This window comes from Oxyura jamaicensis, chromosome 5 (assembly GCF_011077185.1).
Source record: "Oxyura jamaicensis isolate SHBP4307 breed ruddy duck chromosome 5, BPBGC_Ojam_1.0, whole genome shotgun sequence".
NCBI classification, from domain to species: Eukaryota; Metazoa; Chordata; class Aves; order Anseriformes; family Anatidae; genus Oxyura; species Oxyura jamaicensis.
The window spans coordinates 23,739,496-23,751,291 of NC_048897.1; the positions used below are offsets into that span (position 1 = coordinate 23,739,496).

The 11,796-nt window shown below is 48.6% G+C and overlaps 1 protein-coding gene across 1 annotated transcript; it reads left to right on the forward strand.

The window, feature by feature from the left end:
• Window positions 1-9,223: 9,223 nt before the first annotated feature.
• CLEC14A (C-type lectin domain containing 14A) lies at window positions 9,224-11,637 on the forward strand. The gene has a single exon (XM_035327936.1). It carries the CDS (start codon window positions 9,986-9,988, stop codon window positions 11,171-11,173), a length of 1,188 nt encoding a protein of 395 aa, XP_035183827.1. The 5' UTR covers window positions 9,224-9,985; the 3' UTR covers window positions 11,174-11,637.
• The last annotated feature ends 159 nt before the right edge of the window (window positions 11,638-11,796 follow it).

Consider the following 11,796-nt stretch of genomic DNA (forward strand, 5'->3'; position numbering starts at 1 on the left):
TTTTTTTTTTAATAGGATGTGAGGACATCAGAACTGCACACAACATTTTCCTGGACCTTTGAAACCTATGACTTACAAAGCCTGCTGATAACATCTCTATGGACCAGAAAGGACATGACATAAAGAAGGTGTCAAGCTCATTCTGACAATAATGCTTTCTGAGGATTGCCTTTGAGCCACAAAATTGCTTTAAGGCTTTAAAGGCCCCTCAGTCCATAGTGTGTCTCCCACAGCTGCCTATAGGAATACGGTTGAGGAACTGTACGCAATCCTTACAGGGTAACTTTTATTTTATCTGTCATTGTTCTTATCTTGACCCCATGTTGACAGCGCTGCATTGACTGGAATCAGACTGTTCTGGGGGCTGCCCAGCTGTGCAAACACGCCTGAGGTCACTACCGTATCACGTACCAGCACATGTGCAGGGATACGGCCCCTTGGCTCCCTCTGCTTCTCCTAGTGCTTCCACACTAATGAGCGGTATTAAATCTCCTGTCTTTTCTTTTGCTTCCTTCCCTATTCTCTACTTTTATCCTGCCTACTCATTTTATTCTGCGCAGCAGCTCCCCATTTCTTCAACTTAACCCTTCACTATACTATCAACCTTATTTTAACACCACACTGCTTGGGTATCACAGAGGTGGTGTCAGACATTATGAGATTAATGACAGGACTAATATTTGCATTCCTGCCCCCCTCTTTTAAACTCCTTACAGAGTTATGAAGACAAAGGTGACAAACTTCATACCGGATTGCACTTTAAAAAAACAACTCCTTGAAATCACAAGTACTTAAAATGTCTTTATTTTCATTTATATTTATATGCACATTTTACATACAAACATCTAAATACATGTACACACACATGAACACAATTGAAAGCTTGAATCAATTGAAATTGAAAAGGATTCTGCAGCATGGAGACACTTCATGTGAACCACAAGAACATCAAATCAAAGCCCTGGCCTCTGCTGGCTGTTATTCAAGGTACAGAGAAAAGAGAAGATGATGCAGGGAAGGTTGATCATGCCATGACCCATTTCAGTGCTGTTACTAGTTATGACACCGTTAACCACAAACTAAAAGATATGGTTATACCCTCTTTGCAGTTCCTGTGGCCTCCCTCACACCAATGTGTGCTCAATATGAACCTCAAAAGGGGCAACCAGACACTGCTACATAGTATAGAAGATATGAAGACTCTGGAGATTGGGATAGAATGAGTTTGAATTATCCAGTCAACAAAGGAAAGCTAGAGTGAGAATAAAAAATATTTATAGACTACAGTATTTTTGGAAAACATTTAAAGTGTTTGAGAGTTCTGGAGTTCATTTCCCCTAGCTCATTACAGTATTTTTTTTTTTTTTTAATAACTCATGGAAGTGTTAACAGAATACATTATTTTCTTGCATAATTTATAATAGAAACATAAACATCAAAACTGAAACAGGCTTTAAGAGTAACATATGCATATTGGGTAACACTACAGTCACATCTTTTTTTGTTTGTTTTTGTCAACACATTCCATCTATTAAATGCCACTTCAGCAGATCAGGATTAGTTAAATTTTATGTCCACATCATCAATGTAACACATATATCACTGTGTTCATAACAGCAGTTAAACATTATTACTTTTTTTTTTTTTTTTTTTTTTTTTTTTTTTTTTTGTCTCAGCTATGTGATAATGTCACTGGAAATTCTTATTACAGTAGACAGGAAACCTATGACCCCTGCTGGGTTATCTTTTCCAAACTGTTTAAGTGAACCTTGTTATCTATATATTCCTTTTTGGAGATGAATAATTAAATTCTTACAGTCGTGGAAGTTGTTGAAATGGGATAGAAAATTTTATTTTCATTTCTCATCCTGTTTCCTGAAAAAGTTACAAAGGCACGCTAGATTTCACCTGGCATTTTTACTCGCTGTTGCAAGTTATTTAACTGAATGCAGTGAAATTCATGAGAAATCTTGGCACACTGATGAAATGAGACAGTTCTCACTGACTTCAAGTGTATCTGTTTTTTTAACATAGGCATTTTCTTAAAGAATATAACCTACTGTGAGAAAATATTTTGCTTTAACAACACGTAAATGTGAAAAGTAAGGCTGTCTTACTATTAGGTCAAACAAGCAAGGAAGGAAATCTCCCAGTTAATGCATACTTTTGGGGGAAAAAAAGTCATACTTGCACTTAAGCCAATTCTAGAGTCTGTAGAAGGGCTTCTCCTAACCAGACAGATTTTTGCTTAAATAAGCTATCCCCACAATTTTACATTTTACTAGGAAAGCATATTCTCTCTAAAGGTAAATAAATAGATACAAGTGTTCATTTGAACGCAAAAGAAAAAATGCATTTAAACCTAAGTTATCTTCCCGAGGCCATCGGCTCCGGGGCAGACGCGTTCTGCCGCGCAGCGGGGATCGGGACACGCGCGGCTTTTTTCCCGCCACCGAGGCCGCCCCGAGGCAGCCGAGGGAGCCGCCAGCACCCGGCAGCCCTCGTGGGGGAGGCTGACGGGGCGTAGGCGGAGCCAGCGGCGCCCCCTCCCCTGACGTTCAAAAGCCGCCCCTGGGGAGCGCGGCGGTTTGCGCAGTCGGGCCGCGGTCGGGCAGGGCAGAGCCTTCCCGCCCCCCCGGCCATAAGAACAAGAACAACTCATGTAGCGGCTGTCTCCCACTAGCTAGGCCGCGATGGTCTGTGCTAGGCAGAGAGCTCTCTCTAGAAAGTCTGTAGGCACCCAGACAGAGTGCCCGCTCAAAAATGCGGCAGCTCGGGTCTCTGGATGCAGGGAGTGCCTGGGCCTGTTGCTGCCATCTGAGGGAGGCAGAAATACTGTGTGGGGGGGTGGTCTGCCTGGTGGCAGAGCTCAAGGAGGTGGAGAGGCCTCCCCCCCATATAGGCCTCACCTCTCATATAGGCCTCACCTTCCCAGGTGCCTCACACAACAGATTTGAGGCCCTGGAGCTTGAGAGACCGGTGGGCAAGGATGTGGTAGAAACTACCCAGGAGGATGCCCAGGGCGAGGAAGTCGACTCCATGCCTCAAGAATGCCTCCACCAAGAAAGATAGAAGGGTGATCATTGTAGGCGACTCCCTTCTCAGGGGAGCAGAGGGCCATCTCTGTCAGTCTGACCCGACCAGTAGGGAAGTCTGCTGCCTCCCTGGGGCCAGGGTCAGGGATGTTGCCAGAAAGCTTCCCAACCTGGTTCGCCCCTCTGATTACTATCCCCTTCTGATAGTCCAGGCTGGCACTGATAATACTGAAGAGAGAAGCCTGAAGGCTATCAAATGGGACTTCAGGGGACTGGGACGGTTAGTGGATGGAGTGGGAGTACAGGTGGTGTTTTTGTCCATCCTTACAGTGACAGGGAGGGGTATAGGGAGGACACAAAGCCTACCTGATAAACACATGGCTCGGAGGCTGGTGCCAACACAGAAATGTTGGTATTTTTGTTTTTTTTTGACCATGGGGCGCTTTACTCAGCACCCGGCCTAATGGCTGCAGTCGTGTTCCTGATGCAGCTGGTTAGTGAGCCTACCAGGGGAGGTGCCCCCCTAGACCTTCTGTTCACAAACGGAGGACTGGTGGGAGATGTGGTCGGGGGCTGTCTTGGGCAGAGTGACCTCGAAATGGTAGAGTTCTCTGTTCTTGGCGAAGTCAGGAAGGGGATCAGTAAAACCACTGTCTTGGACTTCTGGAGGGCTGACTTTGAGCTGTTCAGGACACCGGTTGGCAGAGTCCCTTGGGAGGTGGTTCTGGAGGACAGAGGAGCCCAGCAAGGCTGGGCGCTTTTCAAGAAAGAAATTTTAATGGCTCAGGAGCGGTCTGTCCCCACGTGCCCAAAGATGAGCCGGTGCGGAAGAAGACCGGCCTGGCTGAGCAGAGAGCTGTGGCTCGAGCTTAGGAGAAAAAAGAGGGTTTATAATCTTTGGAAACGAGAGTGGGCCACTCAGAAGGGCTATAAGGATGTTGCGAGGCTGTGCAGGGACAAAATTAGAAAGGCCAAAGCTCATCTGGAGCTCAATCTAGCTACTGCCGTTACAGATAACAAAAAATGTTTTTATAAATAAATATATCAGTACAAAAAGGAGGACTAAGGAGAATCTCCACCCTTTACTGGATGCGGGGGGAAACTTAGTTACAAGAGATGAGGAAAAGGCTGAGGTGCTTAACGCCTTCTTTGCCTCAGTCTATAGCAGTAAAACCAGTTGTTCTCTGGACGCCCAGTACCCTGAGTGGGTGGAAGGGGATGGGGAGCAGAATGTGGTCCTCACAATCCATGAGGAAATGGTTGGCGACCTGCTACAGCATTTGGATGTACACAAGTCGATGGGGCCAGATGGGATCCACCCGAGGGTACTGAGAGAACTGGCGGAGGAGCTGGCCAAGCTGCTTTCCATCATTTATCGGCAGTCCTGGCTATTGGGAGGTCCCAGTTGACTGGTGGCTAACAAACGTGACGCCCATTTACAGGAAGGGCCGGAGGGTAGACCCAGGGAACTATAGGCCTGTTAGTTTGACCTCAGTGCCAGGGAAGCTCATGGAGCAGATTATCTTGAGCGTCATCATGTGGAACTTACAGGGCAACCAAGCGATCAGGCCCAGTCAGCATGGGTTTATGAAAGGCAGGTCCTGCTTGAACAACCTGATCTCTTTCTATGACAAGGTGACACGCTTAGTGGATGAGGGAAAGGCTGGGGATGTGGTCTACCTTGATTTCAGTAAGACTTTTGACACCTTTTCCCACAACATTCTTCTCAAGAAAATGGCTGCTCATGGCTTAGACTGGCGCACACTTCGTTGGGTTAAGAGCTGGCTGGATGGCCGGGCCCAGAGAGTTGTGGTGAATGGAGTCAAATCCAGTTGGAGGCCGGTCACTAGTGGCGTCCCCCAGGGCTCGGTACTGGGGCCAGTTCTCTTTAATATCTTTATCAATGATCTGGACGAGGGGATCGAGTGCACCCTCAGCAAGTTTGCAGACGACACCAAGTTAGGTGTGTGTGTCGATCTGCTCGAGGGTAGGAAGGCTCTGCAGGAAGATCTGGATAGGCTGAGGCCAACTGTGTGAAGTTCAACAAGGCCAAGTGCCGGGTCCTGCACCTGGGGCACAACAACCCCAAGCAGAGCTACAGGCTGGGAGATGTGTGGTTAGAAAGCTGCCTGGCAGAGAAGGACCTGGGAGTATTGGTTGTCAGATGGCTGAATATGAGCCAGCAGTGTGCTCAGGCGGCCAAGAAGGCCAACAGCATCCTGGCTTATATCAGAAGCAGTGTGGCCAGCAGGTCCAGGGAAGTGATTGTCCCCCTGTACTCGGCTCTGGTGAGGCCACACCTCGAGTACTGTGTTCAGTTTTGGGCCCCTCACTACAAGAAGGACATGGAGGTGCTCAAGAGAGTCCAGAGAAGGGCTACGAAGCTGGGTCTGGAGAACAAGTCTTACGAGGAGCAGCTGAGGGAGCTGGGACTGTTTAGCCTGGAGAAGAGGAGGCTCAGGGGTGACCTTATCGCTCTCTACAGGTACCTTAATGGAGGCTGTAGTGAGGTGGGGGTTGGTCTATTCTACCACGTGCCTGGTGACAGGACGAGGGGGAATGGGCTAAAGTTGCACCGGGGAGGTTTAGGTTGGATGTTAGGAACAACTTTACTGAACGGGTTGTTAGTCACAGGAATAGGCTGCCCAGGGAAGTGGTTGAGTCACCATCCCTGGAGGTCTTTAAAAGACGTTTAGATGTAGAGCTTAGGGATATGATTTAGTGGAGGACTTGTTAGGTCAGAGGTTGGACTCGGTGATCTTGGAGGTCTCTTCCAACCTAGACTATTCTGTGTGATTCTGTGTGATTCTGTGTGTGATACTTTTCCCCTTCACAGCTAGGCAGATCTGTTACTGCACCATCCATCTTCTTTACTTCAGAAAAGCAAAATACAGTTCTTAGTAAAAAAAAGATACCATACCTCTTTGCAATCCTACTTGTAATGAAAACGTACCCACTTAAGCCCTAGCAGTTGTAAAGCATGTGCCTGAATATGGCTGACATATTTTCTGATTACTCACAAAAAGAATAGTTTTAATTTTACCATGTAAAAATGCAAGAAATAATCCGCCATAAAAAGAAAAAGAAAAAAAAAAAAAAGTAGTTCTATTAATTTGCTCATTACTCTTTAATCAAAGCATACCTATTATAAGGCAGACATGGTCACACAGTGAAACAAAATAACTAATTGCTCTCAGTAAAATTGCAATTAAAGGAAGCCACTGTATCTTCAGAGGCTCAGATCTTACAGGCAGGAGTCTAAGAAACAACTATAGCTAAATAAAGCTATTGAGCAAAACAGCTACATTAGGACTTAGACATCAGTTAGTCATAAAGCAGCCCCTTTCACACAGTAAAGTCATTTTTATATATAGAATTTTAACTGTCTCACACATTGACTGGTGTGTGAGCAGCTAATTCTCTCATTTAAAGAAAGGAATTCTGCAGGAAAAGCCCTATGAAGGCGCTTAATGAAAGGGTGTTTTCTTATTTGCTTAAAATTGAACCAAATGAACATCGAAAACCAGAGGGAAGCTGCCTTCTGAAGATCTAGTAGACCTGGTATTTTAAAAATACTTTGCAGGACTCTTGCAGGACTGTTGGGTGCAGCTGTAGGAGAAAACAGCAGGTGTACAGGCAGATCCAGCGGACAAACAGCTCAAATCTCTATTCCCTGCTGCAGAAAGCCTTTGGCATTGGCATGTAGTGTTTGCTGTTTCTGTTTGGTATGAATTCTTCTGATGAGACAGGACTGCCCCGGGTACTGGTGGCTAACCTGTTATTTCTAAATTGCTGGTTCGAATGTAGCCTAGGAAATTAAACTCCTGGCCTGTGTGAAATGAGGGGGTAGTACCTGCCAATTACCTGGTGGACAGGCCATCACAAACGGGTCACATCATGCCCTTGCTGACAGTGGAAAAGAGAAGCAAGGGAGCAAATGTTTTCAGAGATTGAATTGCATTCTCCTCTCTAGGGACATGGCCTAAGGTCTGAAGCACAACAGGGAACTATTTTGTTCCTTCTATTTTATTCATTGTGTTTATAAAGGTTCATTTCTATTCAGCTGCAATACATTAGCTCCATTTTGAAAGGGAAAAGAAATGAAGCTGTAGGATTACAGGTGCGTATTAGGCAAAGCCTTGTCAGCAGTCCTGAGCAAGATGGCAGTAGTAAATATAACTTATGGCTTCCAATATAGCAAACTCTCCTCTCCCAAACCTATCATCAATTATATTTGGCTCCAGATACCAAGCTGACAGGTATTTGTGGAACTGTAACCTTTGTGTATCACCAAGAGCCATCACTGGACCAGAGGAATGGTTTGTTTAGTTTGGGTACATTCAAGACTGGATCCAGTGAAGAATTAGAGATCTGAATATGAGATGGTAACAGCTTTTAGATGCAAAATGGGCTGCATCTCCACAGCTGGGAGTGCTGGCAGACCACAGGGATCACCCTCTCCTTGCCCACCTGAATGCATGGCTGGGCACCTCCACCCTGGTGCACTGTGGAGAGGAGCGAGCGTGGGGCAACAGCTCCAGCAGGCAGCAGAGTTCTGGAAACACTTCGGTGGCACCATCATTTATATGTCTTCATTAATCAAATTTCTAATTTCCTCTAGAATTCAATCAACAGGTTATTGTTGGTTATAAAAACCTGCTTTCCATAAAGCCAAGTCTTACTGCCACCCAGATTTGATTACACTCCCAGCTGTATATAGTAAATTTAATGTATTTTTACTTAAGCAGTTTGTGCTCTTGAAACATAATAATTGTAAGAATATAGGCAATATTTGACCTAGTTTCAGTTCTGCTGAATAGCATGAGAAAAGAAATGCAAACTGAATGTAATAGTCTGCTTAAACACAGTTATGAATGTGTGAATTCAGTTTAGCCCTAATCCAGTTTTTTATTTCATGTATTTTGAAATGCTGCTTTGCTAGCTCTTAACAGTTGTGATAAACAGAATTTATGTGTATGTGAGTGTCTAGCGGGACTGTAAAAGCAATTAGCAATGTTTGTCCAAAGCAAAAATTAAGTAACTAATGGATAAATATTTTGGGGACAGAAAATGATTGTGTTTTCTATAGATCTCAAAAAGGTATTTAAATCATTCTACTTGAAAAGACATAAAGCACATTTGAAAGTCTACTTTATTTGAAAATAAAAAAAATCTTGTTAATTATTAAGAGTTGCCCAAACGGAACAAGGGAAGCTAGGACATACTTTGTTTTAATTTAATTTTATTTTTTCTTCTTCTTCTTTCTTGTGTCCTCTGTGCTCAGCTCAAAAACAAGAATGCAAAGGCTATCCAAAGTATTGGCAGAAAATTGAGGTTAAAAGCAGCTTGCACCTAGCTGCAGTTTCTTGTCATTAAGTATTCAGGAGGAAGACAGACAAAACAAGGAATTGCTAGCATTGTCTCTAAAGTGTTTCCATCTCCATGGGTAGATGGATATTATCTACATACTGGATACCATGGATGTACTTTATACAGAACTGACACAGATGATTTTTTTTCCCCTTTGCCCCTCATCTTCTTGTTAAAAAATAAAAATAAAAAATAAAAAGAGGGATTTTGTGAATAGAGACCACTGTGTGCTTCCTGCATTCATTTTTGATTCAGGACACAGGGTCTGGGGCAAGTGGAACAGCCTGAATCTAAGCTTTTGATTTTTCTTCAGTATGGTTTACTGTAGTTCTGACATTGCATTGGTAGCAGCAGAAGCTTCTGTGCTTCATGAGGACACTGTCTCTAAAACAGTTTGTCAAGACAGTTTTCTCCTGGAAAACTTGTAAAATTTGCCGAATATTTAGAAAATACGAAAATATGCAGTGCTTCAGTTTCATCACATTGTGTGTCTGTATGTTGGTCTTTCAACTCCTTCTTTGAGGAAGCCAGAGAAAATAAGTGTGGGCCTAGAGTCAATGAGATCCATGCAGGTCAGTCTCAAACTAGTTGAATCAGGCTTGTCATGCACATCTATTCCAACTGAGAAGAAATTAAATTCTTAAGAACGAGGTGTAGAGACACAGATGCTTGAGCAGGAAGGGGACTTTGTTCAGGATTGAATCTATGTGGAGCCTTGATCTGACTGTAGAAGCTATTCCTCCAGAAACAGCAGCTACTGATGAGAAAAAAAAAAAAAAAAAAAAAAAAAAAAAGACAAAACGACAAACACTTTTTTCATTTTTCCTACTAATTTATTAGCTTTTTGTGAGTATTCAGACACTAGGAATTTGTACTGCATCACACTTACTAAACTAAAAACATCGACATGGGTTCTTCTGATGTGAAAGCCAGAAAATGAAATGCACACATAGGCATCATTTTTATGCCACATAAAATGCCTGAGAATGAGACTGATGCACCTGAATGTTTGTGTGAGGTAACCGCTGAGGGATACCACAGTAAGGAGCATGAACATGAGGCAACACGTAAACTGCCCGTGGAGGAACAGTTGTGGAGGATTGGTTAAGCTCACTTAAAAACAACCCACTGGGCGTTGGCACAGACACCTATAAATGCTTTCAGGCCAACTTTCTCGAAACATGAGTGTGGAATCAGTTCTGGCAAGTGTTCACCTGAAAAGGTCGGGGTCCACAGGGCTGCACTACTTCACCTAACCCTCGGCCCCTCACTCTGAAGGCAGGGCCGCCGCTGCTGGGCCTCGGGGCCTCGCTGCCCCTCTCGGGGCCAGGGCGGGCACCGGGACGTTTCCACCCTCTCCCCGCCGCCGCTGGAGCCCCGCCAGCCGGGGCCGAGCCAACGCTTCCTCGCTGCCCGGCCAACAAACGGAGGATGCCGAGGTCAAGCCTGGCTCTCGACACGCTTCCTCCGGCGGCCCCCGGGGGAGGGCCGTGGGCGCTGGGTGGGCCAGGCCGAGCCGGGCCGAGCCGAGCTCCGCCACAGCCGCCGGGGCAGCCCTCGCCCCTCGGCCCGCCGCGACGATGAGGCGGGCCGGGCCCTGCTGCCTGCTCCTGGCCGCGGCCTGCACCCTGGGGCGGCCCCAGCCGCCCGCCGCCGTGCGCTGCCAGGCGGCCGGCGCATGCTTCAGCGCCCACCTCGCCAACGCCTCGTACAGCGAGGCTCAGAGCGCCTGCGGCCGCCGGCGGGGCCGGCTGGCCTGGGTGGGCGGCGAGCCGGAGCTGCGGCTGCTGCTGGCGCTGCTGGCGGAGGTGGCGGCGGGGCCCGCGCTCTTCTGGGTCGGGCTGAAGAGGAGCGCGCCCGCCTGCACCGACGAGGGGCAGCCGCTCCGCGGCTTCTCCTGGGAGGGCTCCGTCGACGGGGCGGCCCCGCGGGAGGTGCCGGCGGCGCTCGGCCGCTGGGTGAAGGAGCCCGTGCGGAGCTGCGTCTCCGCCCGCTGCGCCGGGCTGCGCCTGGCGGGTGCCGCCACCGACCCGGGCTGGGGCTGGCAGGAGCAGAACTGCCAGCGACAGAGCCAGGGCTACGCCTGCAGGTACGAGGACGAGGGCGCCTGCCCCGACCTCCTCCCCACCGCCGCCCTCGGCTTCGACTACCGCCTGCCCTTCGCCGAGCGCAGCACCGCCCCCGGCTTCAGCCCGCCGGGCACCGTGCTCTCCGTGGCGTGCCTCGGCGGCGAGGTGCGGCTCTCCTGCCAGCCCGAGCCGGGCGGCTTCGCCTGGAAGGGCACGGACGAGCCCGTCTGCCCCTGCCCCTTCGGCTACCTGCGGCCCGGCACCGGGCAGTGCGCCTCGGCCGCCGAGTGCCGTAATGCCAGCGGCGGCCGCGCCTGTGACTGCGCCCCGGGCGGGCGGGACGGGGCGCCCTGCGCGGCCCCAGGGGCGGCCCCCACAGCCGCGGGCGGCAGCCGCCTCTCCACGCCGGGCCCCGGCGGCTCCCCGGGGCCGCCCGCCACGCCACCCGCCGGCCGGGAGAAGCCGTCGGCCCCGCCGCCTTCCTCCACCTCGTCCACCTCCTCCTCCTCCAACTACGTCTTCATCCTGGTGACGGTGGCGGTGGTGGTGCTGGTGATCCTGGTCATGACCGTCCTAGGGGTCTTCAAGCTGTGCTTCAACAAGAAGCCGGAGGCCGACGGGGACAAGGAGCCGACGGCGGGCGGCAGCAAGGCGGAGGCGGGGGCCGCGGAGTCGCGAGGGGCAGCGGGCGGCGAGTAGGGGCGTCGGGCACCGACCCCTGTCCTGCTCCTGCCAGTCCCTGCCCCATGCCACCCGCGGGCCCGGCCTCCAAAATCACCTCTCACCGGCAGCCGCAGCCGTCTGCGGGTTTCCCTTTTCCCCAAAAAACTTCCCCGGGGGCCTTGCTGGGAGCAGCTGGGAAGTGGACGCTTTGAACCGCTCGTGCCTTGAGATTTAGACATGCCTTGAGATTTGAGATCCTCGACCGGAGGCTCTTGTTTTCGTGCTCACTGCTGGGACGTTTGGAGATGTGAACCGCATTAATTTCAGAGGAAACCATGACCCCTACTCTTTAAGACTGATACTCTTATAAATGAAGAGCATTTCTATACCTTGAAGGTCACTAAGTTGCTAAGGAAGGGTGGGGGAGGGGGGGGGCGGGAGAGGGTGTTCAGTTTTTTATTTCAGCTGATGAAAGAATAAAGGATTATTTAAAGCCTAAATCGCTGCTCTGATTGTAACTTCATACAATATTCATTTTTATTGTAGTTTCCAGTTACAATTTTGTTCCTAGGGTGTGTCAGTGCAAAACTTGGTTTTGCTTGCAGTGTGGGGATCTCTTGCAATCAGACAAAAGGTGCCTGCATACTTCTCACACTGCG